The 19,357-nt window shown below is 37.9% G+C and overlaps 1 protein-coding gene across 1 annotated transcript in view; it reads left to right on the top strand.

Moving 5' to 3' along the window:
• The window catches only part of ASXL3 (additional sex combs like 3, transcriptional regulator), a 109,736-nt gene extending 99,509 nt beyond the window's left edge, over nucleotides 1-10,227 (top strand). The window contains exons 12-13 of the mRNA XM_018555322.1: nucleotides 1,870-3,793; nucleotides 6,687-10,227. Coding sequence (XP_018410824.1) covers nucleotides 1,870-3,793; nucleotides 6,687-10,187 — 5,425 coding nt within the window. The 3' untranslated portion in view covers nucleotides 10,188-10,227. The remainder of the gene's footprint in view (nucleotides 1-1,869; nucleotides 3,794-6,686) is intronic.
• Nucleotides 10,228-19,357: the final 9,130 nt, after the last annotated feature.

Genomic DNA, 19,357 nt, shown 5'->3' with positions numbered 1-19,357 from the left:
TATATATATATATTCCTGTGCAGCAGTTTATTGTATATGACACCTATTTAAATTTGCAATTGTGTAAAGTAGGCTATGAGCTACACAGTATATCGTTGCCATTGAAACTTGTGCAGGGCATTCAGTTAGCTCAAGTCATCCTAGTTCCTGTTTCCAGTAGCTAGGTCTAGCATTGACTTGCTCCTTCTCTCCCATTTCACACTGCATTGCATTATATTGCAGTAATGAAGTTAATATACATTCAACCCAGTAGTGAGCAGACTGGAGACATGTAATCGTCCACAGACATGCAGTTCTCTTATGTATTCTGTCGTTGGGAGCAGAGAGGAAACAAGTGGGGTTCATGTTTGCTAGGGCAGGAGATAGGAAAGTGTCCACTTGACATAAGACTAGACTTAAGGATTAATCCCTGTATCTGACCATTACTATACAAAGGCAGTGGCCACAACCACTTCCTCATTTGAAAGATAGGGGATATGAGGTGTTGGAACATCTGCTATTTGCGTCCAATATTGGCAAGTCTGTTCCTAAAGCTCGCTTTGTCGGGTTATGCTGCTATCATGAACCAGGGAGCCACCAACGGCACCAATTAGAGTGCCACACCAATATTGTGTAATCCAAGGTTTTTAGTAATTGATGTGGTACTTTTTTTTTTTAATCAGTTTTTATTGAAAAAGTTGTACAAAACTTTTTTTTTAAACTCCTTTCCCACCCCTCCCACCCTTTACTGCGGTCAAGCAATTTCATATAACTAGGTATTATTGGTAGAGCATATCCAAAAACTATTTTGCAAAGTCTGTGTTATAGGATCAGTTTAGTAAGTATTTATGTTATAACCTAAAATAAAAAAGTTAAACAGGCCGCAGCACAACCCAGACCTCTGTAGCGGAGATGGGGAGGGGAAATTCTCTACTTCTGGCCACTACTAAAAGCAAATGTCAAGGTAAACAAAAAAGATTCACACATGCAGTACATATTTTCAATAAATGCAAATTTGCCCATGTTTATCCCTTTAAAGACCCTTCATATACAGAAGAATCCCTGTTGATCTGTCAGAAATACACTCAACTATTCATTTCCTATTCTGGGCTGGCAACACACAGCATTTTGAGGACTGAGTGGTGTCAGCCCTGTGCATTATGTCAACCACTCCCACTGTCTGCACATCCACGGCATAGGGACTAATTGCTCTGAGCTTCTTACAGGATCAGCAGGTATTTTTGCACTTTTAAAAATGGATGCATTTAAGGATATAATTAACTGACCAAAAAAGGACATATAAGTGAAGTTCATTGTTACGGCTTGCATACACTTTAAATCTGCAGCTAATCATTTCTATTGCCAGGAGGGACCACAAATATATTTAGGATATAACCACTGCTTGAGCTTGTGAAATGGTAACAGCTAGCCAAAGAGTTATTACTGCTATAGATAGGGAAGGACAATTGCTTTCTTGAAGTAATGACCACCGCATTAACACGGGTACACCTAGGGAATACTGCCACTAAACCCTGGAAAATGTCCAACTCATTAACTCTACTACAGCACAGGAAGGGACCACCACAGTGTTTCCACTAGAGCTACTACCACTAGGAATTGGGTCATACCTTTTTGTTAGGCCACAATTACATAGTTAAACCTCTCCTGCTTGTGTGATTTTTGGTGCTGTTTGTGCCACGGGGGATTACATGGCTAGACTTTGAAGCTGACTTCTTGATTTAGGGCACATTTGTCAGGCTTTGTTGTTGAGGCCTATTTAGATTTAAATGTTAAAAGTTACTAACCTTCTGTAACTGTATGTTGAACTATGGTTTAATGATGTGTTGATTTGATCACTGTGAGTTCCTCTCCATTTTCTTTCACATGTAGGTCTGGAATGTCCAAAGAGGAATCTTTACAACTCACTTCTGTGCAAAATAGCAGTGAAGATGAAAGCAGCTCTCTAGAAACATCTCTGAACCTACCTGGCCCATCTACCCAGTTTGAGAATAGCGCCCCAGCTAGTAATGAAACCCCTGTTGTGTTGGAAACTGAAGTTGTTGAAGAAACTGTGTGTAACATTGTGTGCAACATGGATCAGGTTTCATCCAAGGTTATGATGGGAGAAGGCGAACTAGAGGACATACTAATATCTGAAGAATCATTAATTCATGAGGAGATTGCTGAAGAGGTGGAAACGACCATTTGTGAGTGTCATGAAGATGTTGATAAAGATGAAGTAGAGCTCACTGAAGACATAACAAATCAGGACTCAAAGAATGAAGACAAAGAAGAGCCCACAGAGAATGTAGAATCGTGTGTCGTCATGGAGGATGAAGTGGTGCCTCATTCAGAATCTAAAACAGAGGAGGAAGTTAAAAGTGATAGTGAGCAAGGTGCCCCCTTGGAAGTAGTAAGTGATATAATTGATTGCAGATCACCGACTCCTTCTCTGTCCTCACATGGCTCACCCGGGGAACCAACTGAACAGGATGCACCACAAGTTGAAGATTTACATGCATCAGAGGATAATGGTGCTTTCAGTGCTACTGCTGATTCTGCATGCATTGAGGAGACTGTTGCTGTTGAGATGGAGTTAATCAGTGAGCCAGAGGAACAGTTTTCTGAAGCTGCATGTGTTTCTGAGACTTCCTTTTCTTCACAAAGTCCAGAAGGAGCATGTGTTAGTGTTGCTTCTCCTGGAGGTGACACACAGTCTGCTTCAGAGGAACCTTACACTCCTGCATCTGTTGAAGCTGCTTTCCTGTCCGAGGTGTCTAGTTTTGAAAATGCTGAGTCAGAAAGTCAACAAAAAACAACTGCAGAAAGTCCCCCCACCTCTGTAGCTTCAGATGTCTCACCACTTTCCACCTCTCCAGTGTTGTCAGAAGCATCTCCTCCCTCTGATCATCCACTAACACCTGAACCGTCTCCGGCATCTAACTTACCATTAACTTCTGAAGCCTCTCCTATGTCAGATGTACCTTTAATATCAGAAACATCTTCAGTATCTTCAGTAGCACTTGCTTCTGAAACCGGGCATACAAATTTACCTGCAACTTCAGATGCATCTTCTGTATATAGCCCCCCTCCAAATGACCACCTCTTGCTTCAGCAAACAAGTTCCCCAACTTCATCCGATGAATCTCGGTCACCCTCAAAAGATGAAACTGATGCTTACTCTGAGGCATCACAAGCAGACACCATTGGAACAGAGCAGGATAGCTCTGAAAACTTAAAATATAATTCAGAAACTCCAAATTCTGATACTTCTCTTTCAGAGGATGCTTTGAATCAAAAACATTATAAAAGTGAGGCAGACCAGGAGAAGCAAAGTGTCTCATCTGCAGCTGAACTGTCACCACCTGATACCATAACCATTAAAAACAGTTCAAGTCATTATAGGATCGTTGATAAAAAAAATGTATCTCCCTCTCAAGACGGGCTTGATGGGATCCATTCTAGGAACAATCAGTCTGTTCACACAAAGTCTCATGAAAAACCTTATAGTACCTCAGCAGAAGTGGTTGGATATTATGAATCTTCCAGAAGTAAATCGTATAAGCAGCAAGTTGGCTCTCAAAGCCGAGTAGACAGTTCTCATTGCAAGTCATATGAATATAATAAACAGTCTGAAACAATTAGTCGTGAACCTGAAATCTCCAAAAGAAAAACGGCAGAGTTGCATAGTTTTGGGAACTACAAAGAGAAAAGACCAAGAATAGATGATGACCACCCTAGATCATCCTCAAATTCCAGTCAATCTGACAGGGAGCATCCACCTAGGGAAGAGCCCCGCGTTCCACCTCTCAAGGTAAAATGCACGATTGTATACAAATGTTCTTTTCAGGATTTGAGTTTCTTAATTTAGGATCACAGGAAACATTGACGATTAAAAACAGAAACTGGTCGGGTACTTTTTTTTAATATTCAAACTTTAACTAGACAAATTAAAACTGAAACCTTACTGTTCATTGTGTTCCGCCCAAGCCATTTTATTTCAGGATAAAACTGTAGTCCTTGTGAGAGATTATCTTGCCTGTGATGCTAGTAATAGAATCATCTACCACCACCACTTCTCTGATCTTCACTGGAACTACAGAATGTAATATTTGTGTGTTAACATATATATTGTCTTCCAGACTTCCTTCCTCCATTTAATAGTGACCCTGCTTCCTTTACGTTCTCTTCACTACCAAGGTCATTTGTTTAAACTGTCCCAATTCAAATTTCCTGTTGGATAAAATAGGACCTTTAACACATGTTTTGTTTTGACTACTTGGAATCTGTCTACAAACAACACTCTCTATAGTCTCCATGGAGTCCTCTCCTTTTACTACCTGTGTTAGGGAAATGATCCATCAGTCATGGACAGAGACCTGCCTGGTTAGGGGCACTGATGGAGCAGCAGCCAGAAATCAGACCCTTAGTAACAGGGAAAATTTTAACTTTACCTAACTTTTAAAATGGATAACAGGTTAAAATTAGGTAAAAAATAAACTAGTACCTAATATGTTACTAGAGAAACTAGCCAGTCTATAGCTCTCACACATTTATGGAAGCTCCTGTCCGCTTCAAAAAAAACTTTAATTATAACATAGTTACATTAAATTTAAATGTTGATTATGTGTAAACCTTTTGAGCAGCATTTAACTAAATATCTGTGGTCAATTATTCACTTTGTTATTACCAGAATTATTCATTCTTACATTTTGTCTTTTAAAATTTTAATGTGTGTGTGTTTTATTTAGTATGGACTATTTAAAGGATAAAAAACACTACAAGGTCAAAGTGCTTTACATTGGGATACATTGAATTGGTTACTGTTCAATTGTTGTTTTAGCTATGATTCCTTATATTATACCTGTTGTTAAAGAATTTCACACTAACAAATATACTGAATGTACTAAAGGCATCAATTTTAGCAAATATCATGTTATTACCTAGTACTTATAAAGAACATTTAGTGATCTCTATTTAAGTAGAACTCAATGCAAACTGCCAAATTCAGTTAAATATCTGTATATTTGCTGTTTTAGCTTTCAAAATATTTGTAATTATGAACAACAAGTCCTGTAGTATAAACACATTTACTATATTTCAAAGCCAGGAGGAGCATTCTACTTTTCTTGTTCAGATGTATTGCTTCCTAAATCACCATCCTGTTAACTAGATAAAGGACATTATGCTTCTTCATTGGCCAGTGAACGAGCTGGAAGTGAAGAGGTGACATAGTATGCCATATTTCTGAACCAGGAAATACAGTTGTAGCCAAAACTTTTGAGAATGACACAAATAGAAATAAATGTAAATTTCAGAGTAAATATATGGTATATTTAAATGTTTGCTTAAATTTCCACCTAAAATGAACGTTTACTTTGCCATGATTAAGTAAAGTGACAGGTTCACTTGATAGCAGGGGCTATACAATGTGTATGCTTACTTCCCTGTGCTCCTTTACTGCCTTGACCCACTGTAACACACATTCACAGTGAGCCTAATTTACTAAAGAATGTTCACACAATTATTTCTGTGGAGTGAATGGCCGAATGGTGCATCTCCAAGGGCAGGTCCCCGTTTTTAAACCGCATTTTTTTCTTCTGTGCTGGTGCATGTCCCCTGGCATGTGCACCAACACAGCAACTGTGGTTGCACAGTCATTAGACAGTGACGATCATTAATAAAAAGGTACCGAGCCAATGAAAGTGACTTTGTACTATTTGAGCAATGACCGCAATCAAAAAATGTAAACAATGGCTGCGATTACCATCCAGCTCTCTTTTTCATCTCACATACCAATCTATTGTGGGGGGAATAAACTTGAGCTACTTCCTGATCGCCAGGCCGTGCTGTGCCAGCCAAAACAAATGCCTGTACAGCGAGTACCAGTGCCATCACATCCAGTACCATTGGCTGTACAGCGAGTACCAGTGCCATCCAGCATCACTGCCTGTGCAGTCAGTACTAGTGTCTGTACAGTCAGTTCTGGTGTGATCTTGTGCCAGTGCCCAAATTCATTTTGGCCTAAATGTATGAGGAAAGATTATTTATTTGATGTGGTTTATAACAGAAAGTAGGGGGAGTTTCTTTTTAAAAGATGTTGGCGTTTTTTCCTTTACATAGTAAATTAAAGACAACTGTTAAATACCACCAAAAGAATGAGTAATTGCCAGTTAAGCTATCACAGCACTGAAAAAATAACCTGGACAGCATGGTGGTATAACATGCTGGTCCTGCGCATAAATATTTATTGACGGCACACCAGAAAATATCTCACAGCACACTAGTGTGCCGCGGCACAGTGGTTGAAAAACACTGAAGTAGATAAACAGAGATTTTCACACATGATTGAAGTGAATCTTGACACAATTTATTATGTAAACATTCTCAAATCCTTTAGTAAATTGGAGCCAGTGTCTCACTGTCAGTGCTCAGATGGGCCAGTAGCAGGCCCATGTGCTGTCACATGTAGGAGAAAGCGTGCATTAGCCCTTGGTATTTTACATTATATGGAATTCAAATCTTTCTCAAGAATTTTCAGGGGCTTCAGTGGCAGTTTAGGGTTGTCAGGAGGCAGTGTAAAAATTATAGTCTCCTTGTAGATATGAAGCAAACCTGTCACTTTACCCAACCTGGTTAAGATTTCCCATCATTCTTGCTCAACTGCAATAGTATTTTACTAAAATATTTTAATTTTGCTATTATAGATCCAGTTATCGAAGAGTGGCCCACCATTCATCATTAAAAGTCAACCTGCTCCCAGGCTTGAATCCAAGATTTCTTCTAATACATCTGTCAGTGGAGGCAGAAACACTGGAGCTAGAACGCTTGCAGATATCAAGGCAAGAGCACAACAAGCCAGGGCACAGAGAGAGGCAGCTGCAGCAGCTGCTGTGGCTGCTGCTGCAAGTATTGTTTCTGGTGGTGTTGGAAGTCCTTCAGAAACCAGCAAGACTAGAACTTTGGCCCACATCAAAGAGCAGACAAAGGTGAAGCTGTTTAGTAAGCATCAGGTTAGAGCTGGTGCACAACAGTCTTGCAGAGATGGGAAGTCAAAAGAAGGTATTTCAGGAGCTGAAGCATCATCCCCTCCAGATGCAAAGGTTGAAGGGTCTACTGGTGTAATCATTATGAATCCTAACTGTAAATCTCCTAGTAGTAAGCCCAGCCTCCACCGAGAATTGACGTCCATGTTACAGAAATCTCTCAGCTCTTCAACATCATCAGAAACAGACTCTGATGTATCTTTGCACGGCTCTACTGAAAATATTCATGTGCCACATTCCAGTGACAAAGCTGTTACATCTACCTCCACTGAAGATTGCAGCGTGCCAATGAATTATAGCAAAAATATAGGTTCAGTGTCTGTTTGCACCTCTGCTGATGCCCCCTTTACAAATGCACTTGACATGTCTGTTGACAATGAAAACACTACATCCCCTGCCTGCAATCTTAATATGATAAAACCCATGAAGGAAAATGACATTCCTTTCATTACTGTTACACCAAAATGCACTGATGACAATAACAGTCATGCCTCCATAGTATCTGACTCTGTAGATGACAAGAGAGTGCCAGTATCAAACAATAATGTTCATCCTTACACCACTGTGCCAGTTTCATCCATTGGGAGTAGTTTGCCAAATCCTCATCTTACAAACTCTTTGAGTTCGCTAAGCTCATCAGTTGGCTCAAGCAGCAGACACTCTGATAAATTAGCTGCAGCCATATGTGAAGAAGACGTCTGCTCCTCTGTTCGAAGAATGTCAAACCATGTGGAAACCATGCTAGAGTCACAAGGTAGATCTTCAGTTCCATTGTATCCTAACAGCAGAAGAACGCTGAGTTCAGATCCTTCCCTTGCCAAATTGCATCTTGATAAGTTACACAATAGCTCATGTAGTAATTTAGCAGGTCTCAATAGCAAGACCTTGCCTTCTGGTTTAATGCAGACAAATCGATCTATCCCTTGCAAAGTGATTGTTGATCATTGTACAACTCCAAATTCAACTTATCCTTTCAGTACTGAAAATGTTGAAATCACAGATTCGCAGAGCAGAATTGGTAAAACAGATCTATCCATTCAAAGTAAGACATGTCCTCAAGTTTCTGTCATTAGTCGACAAGAGAATCTCATTAACGAAAGTGCTGAGCATTTGCTGAGCTCAAACATTGCTGCTAGGTTAAAGCAGGATGACAGAAACAAGCCGCCTGCTTCCACTAGCCTTTTGGAAACCTCCTACATGCAGCAAGAGAAGTTAAGTGACTTGGTTCCTTGCCAACAAAACTTTAATGAACAACTACACTCTACTTTATCTTACAAATGTGGAACAGACAATATGACGAACTCTGAGTATATTCCTAATAATAGAATATGTTGGAGTGATAAAGAACAAATGAACAATGACAAAGTAGTTATCAACCATTTAGGTAAACAAAAGCACATGGAGTACTGTGAGGAAAACATTGTGGATAATATAAAAAGTGAACCAGGAAGTTACTCACATGTTTCAAAAATACATACACGTTCCCCTGTTAACAGTATTTCCATCAAATCCGAAACTGTTGACTCCAGTAAATGCTTTGGGATGGAAACAGAAGTTTTTTCAGGGCACAACACTACACCCCAGACAGCTGACTTGGATTTAGGTTTGCCATCATCCAAAACCCCTATTGGCGTTTCAAGAGAAGAACCTTTGTCATTAACAACAGATGGTTTAAAAAGAGTAACAAATGCAGCAAACACGAGCTGTCGACTATCATCAGTCGAAGCAAACAATCCATTAGTAACACAGCTTCTTCAAGGCAACCTGCCTTTGGAAAAGGTTCTCCCTCAACCCAGACTTGGGGCAAAACTCGAAATAAGTCGCCTCCCTTTGCAGTCTACCTCTGTGTATAAAATTTCATCAGAGAGATTGACGTCTGAAAACTCCTCTTGCTCACCTACGCTTGACAGCAAAGGATACCCAATGGGTAGCCTCAACCCTTTGCAAATAAGGAAGCGTGAAAATCATCCTAAGAAAAGAATGGCTAGGACTATGGGTGAGCATGCACAGATTAAGTGCGAGTCTGGGAAGCTATCTATGGACGCTGATGCCAACTTGTCATCGTGCATGATGAGTTCTAATGTGAACTCTGTGGGCCAAGAGCAAGCATTTAAGCAAGAGTGGATGAACAAGCATGCAGTTACAGCTAGGATTGTTCATAGTCCAGAGATAAAGCAGCAGAAGCGGCCACTGCCTTCTTGTAGCTTCCAACAAAGTTTATTTAATGCTGATAAAAATGGCAGCTATCATGCAGAATCTAGTGCATTGCACAGGCAACATTATTATCAAATGTCCATGGCTCAGAGAGGATCAGGTCCTAATGTGTATGTGCCATCATCAGGTTCTGCAAAGGCCCAGAGTAGTAACAACGCTTTTGCTTTCTCTAGACAACCTGAGCAGAAGGTTTTGGCTGAGGCTAATGTACCATCCCTTCCTTTTAGAATGGGCAATGCCTATTCACCGAACGTTCACATTAAAGAAGGCGATGACCTAAGCAATGCCCCACAGACTCTGCAAAATAAATTTTTAGTCCATCCTTCCTTATCTAATTCAGAAGTCCCTTCTGATCAAAAGCAGCCAGCAGTTACTATGGAAACCACTAAAAGACTCAGTTGGCCTCAGCCTGCGAGCATCTGTAGCAATATAAAGTCAGAGCCCATCTCTTTTGAGGACGGGTTACACAACAGCTGTGAACTGACCATGAAACAATCTTCCTATGAGCAGAGTGAAGTCAAAGAACAGTTAAAAGCATTTGCCTTGAAAAATGCAGATTTTTCTTCCTATTTACTTTCTGAGCCACAAAAGCCTTTTTCTCAGCTTGCTGCACAGAAAACACAAACACAGCAGCTGCCGCAGCAGCAGCAGTGTGGGAGTTATCCAGCAATTCACTTTGGTAGCACAAGCTTCAAAAGAGCAGCATCTGCTATTGAAAAATCTATTGGAATTTTAGGGAACAATTCTAAGCCTGTTTCTGGACTCAGCAGTCAGAACACTCCCATTCCTGCACAAAAGTTTGCTGACAGCAGCAGTGCAGATGAACTGGAACTGAAGTGTTCTTGCAGGCTGAAAGCCATGATTGTGTGTAAAGGCTGTGGAGCCTTTTGTCACGATGACTGCATAGGCCCTTCAAAATTATGTGTAGCGTGTTTAGTTGTTCGATAGAGACTAAATCTAAGATGGAGTATCCCCTTTAAAGCCTACATGTCTATGCCAAGAGCAGTAACAAATCTCCATTTTTTTTATTCATGCCTTTCTGTTGCTTTTATCTGTTTAAACACCATTATCAGTGTTACAATTTATTCTAGGTTGTTCCAGAGAAGAAGAATATTTCTGCAAGAAAAAAAAATCAATCTGACCCCCCATCCCCCCTTTTCTAACTTATTATCTATTTGGATATTGAATTGTGTTATTAGCAGACTATATCATGTAAAGCATTTATGATGATTCAGTTAGATTTTTCATTGCAAAGTACGTGTTCACATTCATTTTGGAGACCACGAGCATCCAACACATCTCTAGTATGCCATTGTCATGATTGCTCTGATTATTCAGCTGATGGAAAATATCTTTGAGATATCTTGTTCTGCAAGCTATTTGCTCTCTCCCACATCAAGCATTATAGGTTGTGATTTTAATTAAGCCAGCTGTTCTGTCTATGTCCTAGGGAGAGTTTGTTTTATGCGTGTTGAGGATTAACAAACTCCACAGTTCGATTCTTAACAATATCAATTGCAATTGAGAGAGTAAACACTACTTAGTATTTGGCTCAGTATGCATTGCTTCAAAGGCATAAGAGTTTTACAGGCTGCTAGTAATAAGTGATAAAGGAGCACTGTCCTTAGCAGATACAATTTGTTTTGGCAGCTACTCATCCTTTGAATAAAAATACTAATGGTTAGGCTATAGTCCCATAGAATTTCCACCTTTCTGACAAATTACATTGACCAGATATTGTAAACAAGCAGTTTTGAACAGTATAGATACAATTTGTCCTGGATGTATCCATTTAGATTTACTAAAGGAATAGAGACTTGGCACTATTGGAAAGGGAAAGTTCACTTAGCTTGGTAAATAAGTTGATGCAGTGGTCACTTTAGCCATCCAATCCCGTGTAAAAGAAAATCATGTTTCTTTTTATTTCCCTTGTTACGCTGAGTGAATATTTACTTTGCAAAGTATACAGACTATTCTTTTAGTAAATCAACCCCATTGTGTGTAATGATAAATTATCAGAATGTTTGTAATACCAATAGAAAACTTGTAGGTATACCTATGGCTACAAATAATGCATGAGCATCTCACGCTTGGGGCAATGGGTTATTACCATATTGGCGTAAAATATGTGTAATAAATGCTGCTTACAAAGTTGAGAATTGTTTCCTGCTTTACAATATACAGATTGTTAGATCACTTTTCTTTACAAATGGTGATATTTGCCAACCACCTATTATGCAGTATCTATTCTGTTGACTTAATGGTGATCATTGAACACAACTGACTTTCTCAACTGCAATGGTAAACATAGCAAATGGTACTTTTCCCCTCAAGGTGAATTAAAAAGGTTGCTCCACAAATTTGTCTTTATTCAGCAAAGTTATGTCTGGAAACTAGTGCAGTAAATGATGCTGCTTCAAGTCCTTCACTCGTTACTGATTTTAAGTTGTTTGATTAATTAATGACCTTATATCCTGTGTCTTTACTCGGCTTTGTGTGAAGGTGAGGGAAAACTTACAGCTGGGCTATGGCATTATATAATGCACCCAAAACAGTACTTGTATCTTCGTTGTCATCCATTTTAAAATGAATTAGCTAAAATAATATTGGTCTTTGTGAGAAATGTGTGCATTTGTTAATTTCCTCCAGTATACAAGTGGTCCCATTGTTCTTTTTCAGTCTCTTTGCATTTCCTTTTTTTAGTAAGGTCCTACTGACAAGTCTTTCAAAAGACCTCATTCACATTTCTTACTGGGCACAAAGGAACCCGTTTTTCAGTGCATCAAAAGGCCTTCTTCCAAGGACATGCCTTTATTGCATTCTATGTGCAATGCTTCAGAAACATAGTACATAGAAACCCCAGAATCAAGAACCTAGTTGCCCACATCTTGTTGTAATATTTACTTGTGCACTTGAACTAAAAAATAATAATAATCTATACAAACAGCAGAACAAGAGACAATTAAAAAAGGAACTGCTAAATGAGGAAACAAAGTGTCTTCATGTATTGCTTCCAAGGGCCTTAGAGCTATTACAGACCATATCTACATAATACATTTATTAGTATTTTTGGCACTAAATTACCAAACGCAGACCTTGCATACAAGTTATTTATTGATACATAGCCCAGGACCCCATATGCTGCAGGAAAGTTTGTACTAATTTTATTCAAATGAACCAAATGGCCAGCCATAAAATAGTATTTATATATAGCATACAAGCATACTGGGCATATTCTTTCATTTTCTGTTTTAATCCCTTTTATTAATAACACACTAAAATGCCAACATTTTTCATTTGGATTTTTTTCCTCCAATTTGGATTTATGTAATATCACAAAATGTTTTAATGTGAAGTATTTTATACTGTCATAATACAACTCTCACCTCTTTAGGGTCTGTATCCATCCACATGTTCTGTACAGTGATAATCTGCAAACCAATATCCTATTCATAGTTAAGAAATGTTAAAACTAAACTGTTCTACTTATAGCAAGTTTCCTCTTTTTATTCAAGTTGCACAAAGCCCAGTTAATTAAGTGAATGTCCGACATTTCAACCATTTACTGGTACCCTAAAAAATGGTGTGTTACATGGATGAAAATGATAAATGCACAATACCTACTTTGGTTTATTTTTATAATTTCAGGTTTTGGTATAATTTAAAATTTCACACTTAGGACTACAGTTTGGTCTGATTTCTGATTGTCTATTATTACTTGAATTTACCAAGTTGCAATTTACTATGAATTGTCTTTCAAGGTCTGCCACTATTGTAAGCCTGCATGCATGTAGGCAGTATCAAGAAATAAAAATGATTCCGATTGTTTAGCATAATCCTATTACATCAGTTAAGCCAGGTGTGCAGTGATTTTGGGGTATACAACTATCTTCACCCAGGAAAAGATGCATTCATTACAGCCCAAGCTCAGGATGCTCATGAGTTAGTATAGACACGACTGATCTCCATCAGATATAAGTATACCTAAATAAGTAAGTATACCTCAGGGTTGTACACACTTAAGTAGATTTAGGATTATATAAGCAGACCCCTTCCACTCCTCAATTTAGGCAAGATGTTTAACGTAATGTAAATCCCCACTCCTTTGGTCAGTTTTTACATCTATTTTCCCTCTTTCTATTTCCTAATAAACCTCGTCTCAGTGGGACTATCTTAAAAAAAAAAAATACAGCTGATCACTCCATTTTTCTTTTACAGTGCCAAGAAATCCTGGTATCTGCAAGTGTCCATAACCTAACATTACTTGATATAGGCTTGGTTAAAACAAATTTTCACTGGGAGCAGACTTTTCTGTGGCTACCCATTGTCTTAAAGTAGTAAGGTCTGGGAGGTTTTTACGTTAATGCATTCTGTGCATTATTACGCTCGTCCCCGCCGCCGGTCCTGAAGCGATCCTCCATTCCCTCGAACTTCCTGCTTGCAGGGGGAGGACACTGATAACAGAGGAGCCATAGGCTCCTTCTGCCATCAGTCAAAGAGAGAGGGGCCATGGCCCGCCACAGGGCTGTGTGTGTCTATGGAGGCACACAGCCACTGCAGGCACGAGCGCGCACGGATGCCTCCATTAGAACGATGGTGGCACCCGTACGGGGGGCAGGGGAAGATTGCTGCAGGGACCCACTAGAAAACGAGGAATTAACTTTTAAAGAGAAACGGCAACAGCCTCAAGCAAAGGTGGGTCTCCTTGTAAGAAATATTTTTTAAAAAGGAGGCTTTAATATCACTTTAAGACTTGAGGTCAATTCATACAATCTATTGCTGCAAAAAATAGTATCTATTTTATCTACCAAAAAAATGGTTTTGCATGCAGTAGTGCCAGAGAATATCCAATTGATGCTTTCGTGCACTGAATTTAGTATTGATTAGAACTGTTTGATCATCTTAAATTGGAAACGTGACATGCAAATAGTGCAACCAATGGAAGATTGACAAATATATTTATATCTTTGGATTACTTTTTCTGGCATTATCTGTCTTTATTAGATTAGCAAATGTTTGATTCAACCTCAACCATTTTTAAGCTTGTGTGTAGCCTTTTCCTTCAGTACTGCAAAGGAGATTTGGAGTCATGCTAGTAATAAATAGCAGAGTTAACTACTGATATAAGGTTTTATTTGGAAAAAAACATGGCAAATGGAAAGTGACAATGCCTGCATATCTTAGATCTTTGAAGAGCTGTCAGTAAAGTGCTATGGTACTATCTTTTTTAGAATGTATGGACAAACGGAGGTGCAGGTGAATCACCGTCTGCTAGAAAATATCTTCTCCATTTACCTGTTTAAAGCTAAATAATTATGAAATAGGCTTCCATCATGCTTGTAAATTTTAAATCACCTTTTTAACCCAACTAACCCTTTTTTAATCTAATTTTTTTAATTCCCATTTCTGTCACTGTTTTCATTTTTAGCTGCATTTGTAAATAAGGACTTTAAATTATGGGAAACAGCCAGGAATATTTTTTCCTTAGCCAGTGAAATCTGTATCAAAAATAGATTATGCTGGATTGTCAACTTAGGCAATGTATGGTAAAAGAGAGAAAACTAAAAGCAAGTTTAGAAATGGGTGAAACTGTTCTAAATGTTTCCCATGGAAAAAACAATTTTGACCTTTTATAAGTAAGCCCTGTATTGTGTTTAGTTGAAGTACAAACACTAATGTATCCATATGAGTCAGCATATGAATACTTCTCAGAAATTTCAGTTCAATGGGAAACACTTTATGTACTATTGTGCAATGCTGACATCATGTGGTCATGCTGAATTGTGATATACACAACAATCCCCAAGAAATACTGTCTATTGTACAAAATTGTACCTTGCCATGGTACATTGTCACAGCACAGTGATGTGAGCCAAATAACTCATAGTATGCAGTGTCATTATATAACAAATGAGAATTAGCTTCTTTTTTTTTTTTCTTATTGTATTATGCAAATAGCAATTGTGTGCAGTAACTGAAAGCAGCAAGTCACAGGTTAGCTTATGCTAAATTTCAATCAGTTTGCCTTGTGAAGCTTTAAGAACATGGCCCTTTCTATTGTTTTTAATAAATACTAGCAAACTGAACCCAATTATTTTATCAAGCATAATTTAGGTGTAGGAAGTATTCACTTTAAAAATACTCAATTATATGAGTATATTTTTGTATGTGTATTCTGTAAGGTAACTCCATGGTAAACAATATGTAAGACCCTAATGTTTACTTCATCATTTAAAAAAAAAAGAAACAGTCACACTTTATAGCAGGTACTTTTAAGGGTCTATTTATTAAAGAAAAAAAATTTGCATAGCTGTTCATCTACAGAAACTGCATGTACATTCGTTCTGTGTGAATTAACCAGATGTGAGAATGGGGTGCAATCGAATGTTCTTAGTTTATATACTGTCCCCATAGTAGCAATGGTTGCATGTATCTGCTATCCAGTTATCTAGAATTATTACATTGTATCTCCTGTTACTAAGATGTATTTATTTCCTATGATCCTCCACTCCATCTAGTGGCCATAATGCGCTATTTTCCCAAATCACTACCGCTCTTAATGTTTGAAGGACATTCAATCAAAAGAGAAGATAGTCTTAGGAACATTCAAATTCGCCCCATTGTCACAACAGCTGGTTAATTATCACAGAACAAACGTACACCCAGTGTGAAAATAGTTTTTTGTTTTTTTTAAATAAACTCCTTAGTGTATTTATGTAGTCTGCATCCCTTATATTTTGTTCAGTGGGTTACAGAAGTCAGAGATTTTGGCTTATATTGAGAGAAATAGATTCTGTTTATTTTGTGCTAAGTTCCAGATTATATTTATAATATAAATATTTTTTTCTGTTTGTGGGCACTACATGATTTGATCTCATTTTATTTATTTTGCTTTTAATTCACAAACATTAGTGTCACTATGTATTTTAGTGCTCTGAGGTTCAACCCCATTCTTAGGATTTGCTTTCATTTTTAATTCGATATTTAACTATATTCATACCGTTGCTATATCTTTATCTGTTTTTATTTCCTTTTTCCCATTTATGGTTGTTACATAAATTTCGATGCAATCATTTTTTGGCCTATATTGTTGTTATTATCACACATTGTGTGTGTTGCTAATGTTTTGATATAATACAAGCTGTTGTCTTTATATTTATTGACCATTGGAATGATATGGAGTGTAAGTAATCTGGATATTGATAAATGTTTAAGAGTAAAGGGAACTAATCAATTCTGGGCTTGTATGAAAAGGTCCAATTTTTTTATTGTTAATTTTGTTTGTGGTGCTTTTGTGTGAAATTGGTGTATGCAGATTGGCTGCATTTATGTAAGAACTCTGGCCTCATATCTCATAGGAAAAAAATATGTATGAATTACATGAAATGCATTAGACTTTCTGATAAACATGCTATTGGTTTGTGAGAGGTGTAAATTGTTTTTCACATACATAATTCAATTTGTGCAAATATGTCGTCAGTAAGTTAAAGTATGCCTGTAGGCCATACAGAGTGGATACAGCACACTTTTTTTCTGGTTTTCTGTTTTATGGACTCTAACCTATCAGTTCATGGCACAGTGATGTGTATGATTAGTCTTAAGGGAACAGCAAAATGGCTGCTTCTGTATGTGGATGGCCGGTATACTTTTAGGTGTCAGTCTGCCCTCAATTTTCATTTGGCTGGATGGTGGTGAACCAATAACCCAATGGCTTTCTATATCTCTTGAAATTGGCATTGCTCTCCATTTACCATGGAGTATTTTTCTTCCCACTGCAGCATTTCAGTTGTCCTGCTGCAGTTTAAAGTTTATATGGGAAACTTGCAAAAGTACCAAGAAAGTGATCTATGGCATTCAAAGTAAATCACGCTAAACAGCTGCCAGGGGAAAAAGAATCAATACTGTACTGTATATGAAAAAAAGAGGGGTGGGTTACATAGGATGCTTGTAAAAACAATTTGTTAATATTTGTTGTAAAACTTATTTTTTTATTTAAACTAAAGAAAAGGTAAACAAATGTTTCAAATTAAGGATTACTATGGATTATGTGTAACCACATCCTGGCTGACAACCACCCTCCATGTTTTCTTCATATACTTAGTGTATACTTACTGTTTTGAAAAGATAATTTGTCATTTTAGAGGATCCCTGCTGATTAATATTTCAGGTTTTTGAAGAGGGTTTACTAGAACGTGAACTGTCCATTGGGAAATCTGTGATCTCCTCACAACTGCAGAATATTGACTGTCCCTGAGAGATATTAAAAGTTAATGGGTTTCCCCAACTTACCGGCATCTGCCTAAAATTCACTTATCAGTCGGGGGTCTGACCTTTTTGTTTTAGTTCGCTTTCAATTAAAAAAAAAAGAGGTTGTATTAAAAAAGCTGCTTATTTCCAACATATTGGGCTATGTTTGTCCTCTGTCTAATAGTAACTGTATAATAGGTTTTCTAGAATATCATTGTACTGTTAATAAGTGTTCAGCGCTTCAATTTGTTGCCATATTTCATGAGTTTTGTACTGATGTAAAATATTTTCTTCAGAAACAGAAATAACAGATGCGCCTTTTTCCCTCATCACAGGGTTTGTTTTGTTTGTTTTGTCAGTATTTCTAAATGTTTACATGTTATTATGCCTCTTTGCAAGAAGTATTCTATAGACTTGCAGTTTTACCAATGGCAGGTTCCTGTCTGTGGCCCTATACTGGAACTATCCTCTTTGCATTGCTGGGCAATGCATTGCCAGCCCTTCACTACATCAATGCCTGATATTTATGCTTACATGGTTATTTTCTTAAGAACTAGCATGTGATTGTCAGCTGGTTTCCCAAATCCTGTAAAGCCTTATTTCATGATTCAGAGATGAAGGGGTTTAACTCTCTATGTACCTTGATAATGTTCTTAGCATGAAACACACCCCCTTCGTTTTCCTACCAAAGACACTGTTCTTACACTACAGACGTATTAGTATTTCTTTTATTCAGAAGAAGATGGAGCTCATTCCTCTCACAAACAAATCTCTTCTGACTTAACATCTTTCCTTGCATTACTACCTGGCAACCTTATGGCGTAGTACACGTACACATTTCTTTTTTTCAAAAATAATATTACAACAGTATTTTGTTTTAGAATTCAGGGATCATGTGTTTTTATTGGTGCTTTTTTGTTTATGGTTTTCAGACATTGCCTGCAGTAATGACTGCCCACACAGTACTCTAACTTATATACTACAGGACATGTTCCCCTATTCCTTCATTCTCCAAGTTAAAAAAAAAGTCTTCTACGTCATTTTATTCACAAGAAAATAAAGACATGAAAACATGATTAACTTTCTTATTGTATTTTTTTCTTTTACATCTGAGTTTTCTTTAATTGTCTGCAGAAAATGTTTATGTAACTGTTCAAGCTAAATGATGAGCACGCACTGCATGACAAGATTACCTTACCGAACCAGTGTTCAGGGGGCTATGATTTGAACATACACACGTATGTGCAGAATGCCTTACAAATACTTTGGGAGACAGTTGTAATGATTGAATGGTGACCACAAACACTAGCAGGTCTTGTCAGTGTGATCAGCTGCAGGAATCTGTTTTACCCCCATACATGGTTTTTTTTAAATGCAGATTAGGACTAAATCTAGACATCCATTATTCAGATTTTGCACAATTATGCCGAAATTTGCACCGTTCCAGCTGGCAACCCTCAATCAGCTGATTCAAGGAGCTGGTTGGAAAATATCTGAATGAACAGATCCGGCAGCTAGCCGTCTGCCATCTCGCTGAAAGAAATAAACACCACCGTCTCCTGAATGTCAACAAAGGGGAGGAGTGAGTCGTGACGTAATGGCAGACGACGGGGACTTTTTTGGAATTGTTATGTTTATTTACTATGTATTTAAAATAGTAGGAGGACCCCTTGGTCATTCAAATTGACTTATGCCTAATAGGGTTTATTTTTTCTCCTTCCTCTGGATCAACAGTGGGTAACTGGGTATAGCGTTCTGTTGTAGTTTTTTTTTTCCTTCTCTTATAACTCCATAGGTTGAACTCAATTGACTTTTCAACCTGACTAAAAATGTAACGTGGGAACGAGGTGCTTTGCCAGGGGGTCCACCTG

Source organism: Nanorana parkeri, unplaced genomic scaffold, assembly GCF_000935625.1.
Source record: "Nanorana parkeri isolate BGI_ZX_2015 unplaced genomic scaffold, ASM93562v1 scaffold191, whole genome shotgun sequence".
NCBI classification, from domain to species: domain Eukaryota; kingdom Metazoa; phylum Chordata; class Amphibia; order Anura; family Dicroglossidae; genus Nanorana; species Nanorana parkeri.
This window is presented reverse-complemented; position numbering and strand designations above follow the sequence as displayed.